The sequence below is a fragment of the Gavialis gangeticus genome, unplaced genomic scaffold, assembly GCF_001723915.1.
Source record: "Gavialis gangeticus isolate Ggan-Ray unplaced genomic scaffold, GavGan_comp1, whole genome shotgun sequence".
NCBI classification, from domain to species: Eukaryota; Metazoa; Chordata; order Crocodylia; family Gavialidae; genus Gavialis; species Gavialis gangeticus.
The window spans coordinates 5396968-5400326 of record NW_017729000.1 but is presented as its reverse complement, the minus strand read 5'-3'; the positions used below and the strand labels follow the sequence as shown (position 1 = coordinate 5400326).

Below are 3359 nucleotides of genomic sequence, written 5' to 3'. Positions count from 1 at the left end.
CTCTTTGCATGGGAGGTGCTGTGCTTGCAGTGGGTCTGTGCAGCCTCCCGAGGCATCTCCCAGCCCCCTGGTGCTGCTGCCAGCTGCTGTAGATGCCAAGTGCAGGCACTGGTTGCTCGACGCTGAGACAGTGTCTCATTCCCAGAGCTGTGGCACGTGCTCCCCTGCCAGCTGTTCCAGCTGGCAGCAATGTATGGGCAGGCGCCTTGTCCTGATTCGGAGCGTGCTAATGGGACGAGCCATCCAGGCTCCCCTCTGCCCGTGTCGCATTGAGGGCCAGGCTGAGGTGCATGGAGTCCCGCAGCATCTGTAGCGATGCAGGGCACTTGTGACCTGTAAGGAGCCTGGTCCCGCTGTTCGGGGTTTCCTGCAATGGCCTGGGCTTCTCTTCCTGGGAAACCTGTCTCTCAGCCCCCGTGGACCCAGTCTGCTGTCTCCTGCAGCAGAAGTGGCCTCCTTGGCCTTGGCAGATGAGTTATGCCACAAAGCTGCTGGCTGGTTCAGCAAATGCATCTAGTTCTCGTGCATCCTAGAAGCCTCCTGTGATCTTCCCTCTGCTCTTTGCTGGCTCCTGGCTTAAATGCCCAAGGGCCTTTTGCTCCGTGAGCCTCCAGCACTCGTGTGCATCTACCATCATCACAGGGCTGCCGGCATGCTCTGCTCAAGGGCCGCTGGGCTCCTGCCTGTGCTGACTCACTCTCCTGATGCTGTCTCTTCCCCTCAGATCGCTCCAAACCTTGATCCACGTGCTGAAGGGGAACATTGGCACAGGGTTGCTGGGGCTGCCCCTGGCTATAAAGAATGCCGGTGTTGTGGTAAGACAACTGCTGCACGGGCATGAGCACCCATCCCACGCATGCACAGGGGCACTAGTAAATCCTAGGTGAAGGTGACCTGACTGGTGTGGGCCCATGGCGTCTCCTGTCTAGCACCTGCCACACTCCCAGCTGCGTGCTCCTGCATGCTCTGCGTGTCCTGGAGCAGAGCTGCCTAGCTTAGCGCTGCTGTCCTGGCTCTTCTAAGTGACCCGTGGCCCTCGCTGAGGGCAGACCTCCCTCCTCTGTGCTGCAGCTTTTACTGGTGTGAGGGGGCGGGGGATCGTCCTCTTGCATTTCTGAGGCTGGGGATACCTGCTGTGCGACCTCCCTGGGTCTCTTCCCTCTTACGAGTTAAGCAGACATGGAACCAACTGTGTGGGTGCAACCTGCAGACTGAGATGGCTGTGAGCTCCCTGCAGCACGGAGGACTCGGGAGCGGGTCTCTGCCAGTCCCCGGCTCTGGCTGTTGGGTTCTGTGGAGCCTCCTGGCTGCATAAAGCCCCTCTGCACCTAGCTGTTCCCAAAGCCTTGGACACCACTGTGTGAACCCCACCGTGCTGTCCCCTGCTTTCCTTTTTGTCTTGGGCCTGCTGTCTGGGGTAGCAGGATTGGGCTCAGTCTTGAATTCAGCTCTTCTGGCTTTCTCCCACCTGCCACTGTGGTTCCTGCTGCCTTGGTTTGTTCTTATAATACCCCCTCCTATAAATTGCCTTGAGGAGCTTTGCTTTAAGCTGAGGTCAGGGGCCGGGGATGAGGGGGATGCTCCTGCTTCTCTTTGTGGCTTGGATGCTGGGAGGTTGCCTCAAACCCACAGCTCTGCTGTAGGGATCCTTTCTGCCCTTGGAAAGGGTAGGGTGGGTCTCCAAGGGCTGTCCTCCCCTTGCAGTTCTGAGCAGCGTGCTAGCCCTGTGGTGTCTGTCGTCTGCTGGCTGTTTGCGCTCCCTTCTCCACGAAGCTGCTGTTCACGGTTGCCTTGGTCTTGAATTTCCCATCCGTCGCCTTTTGTAATGAGCCCTTTTTCTCTCTTTCTCCTCTGCCTCCGTCTAGCTGGGTCCCGTGAGCCTGCTTGTGATAGGAATCATTGCTGTCCATTGCATGCGTATCCTGGTGAAGTGTGCCCACCACTTCTGCCGCAAGTAAGAGACTCCAGCCCTGGTGCCTGCCTTGCCAGCCGAGCCTCCCTTCCCCTGGGTCCCTCGCATCCTGCTTCTATTGATGTGCCCTTCGGATCCATCAGACAGCGACCTGGCCCCTGTGCGGCCTTTAGATAGCAGCCGGCTTGCCTGGTTCAGCAGGCAGGACCTTTGGAATATCATACCTAGGAGCAGGTTTTGCTGAACGTTGCAATTGCTGCCTCCTTCGGAGAAGAGCCACTTGCAAGCTACGCAACCGGGAAAGACTTTGTGCAACTTGCAAAGGGCTTGTTCAGTTTCTGGCGATACTCTTGGGCAGGAGGAACCAGTGCTTTGGGGGCGGGGGCAGGGTTTCCAGAAGTGGGTGGATGCCACCTGCCTCTGGTTGCAGAGCCTGATGGCATGCCTTCTTCCCAAGAGCACTGTGGTGGCCCCAAACTGGGCCACGTACTTTGAAATATGGGTGATGCTGCTGCCCCTCTCTGCACCTGTCGGATAAGGGTGGTGATTCTTTCCTGCCTCTCGCTGGAGTCTGGAGAGGCCCTAATTGCCAAGACCTGAGAGGTGCTTTGATTACTGCCTGAAGGGCTGGAGAGGCGGGTGGGATGAAAGAAGGGGGTAGAAAATCAGGGAGAAAACTTGCTGCCCCCCTTGGAGGCGGTTGTAGGCTGAGCATCTCCTTCAGCAGCCGGAAACCTCCCTGCCTTCTGGCTTGAAGTCTCCAGTTGCTGCCCACCCAGGCCAGGTGGCTTCCCAGCTTTTGTGGAGCATGTATCCAAGGGTTGAGAGTAGACTATTTGGGTTCAACAGAGGGTTACCGGCTACTCAAAGCCCCCTGGTCCGAAACGTATCCCTCTTTGTTCAGCGGTAGCCATCGCGTCATTCTTCCTGCAGGTGCATTGTGGCTACCTCGCAGGTATGGCTTAAAGTCTGGTTTAATGCCGCCTTTCTCTCTTCCCCTCCAGGCTGCAGAAGCCTTTTGTTGACTACGGGGATGCTGTGATGTACGGGCTGGAAGCTTCCCCAGTTGCGTGGCTTCGGACCCACGCCATCTGGGGCAGGTACGGTGCTCTCGTGTGGGCCTGGGCTTCTAGCTGAGATTGTGACACCTCGACCTGGGGGAATGTGAGAGCTTTGGACTCGGATCCCTATGAACCTGGGCCAGGCAGATAACTCGCTGTGCGGCCTCATGAGGAACATGCAGATAACGTTGGCACAGGTTGGCCTGGGTCCCAGTGCTGACACATCACTGCTAGCTTGCAGGTTTCTGTCCTAGCTTGGAGGTCAACATGTGCTGCACGGGATGACCAAGCCCTTAGGTGGGGTGGGGCTGTTGTGGCTGTTGGCAGCTGGAGCCTGTGCTGCCTCTAGCTGCATGGGGGGGGGGGACTCTAAGGGTGGGGGTTGC

The 3359-nt window shown here is 58.0% G+C and overlaps 1 protein-coding gene across 1 annotated transcript in view; it reads left to right on the top strand.

The window, feature by feature from the left end:
• LOC109289869 (proton-coupled amino acid transporter 1-like) overlaps positions 1–3359 on the top strand; it is a 20321-nt gene that overhangs the window by 5396 nt on the left and 11566 nt on the right. Inside the window, exons 3-5 of the mRNA XM_019506111.1 lie at positions 725–815; positions 1866–1954; positions 2917–3012. Of these exons, the coding sequence (XP_019361656.1) occupies positions 725–815; positions 1866–1954; positions 2917–3012 (276 nt within the window). The remainder of the gene's footprint in view (positions 1–724; positions 816–1865; positions 1955–2916; positions 3013–3359) is intronic.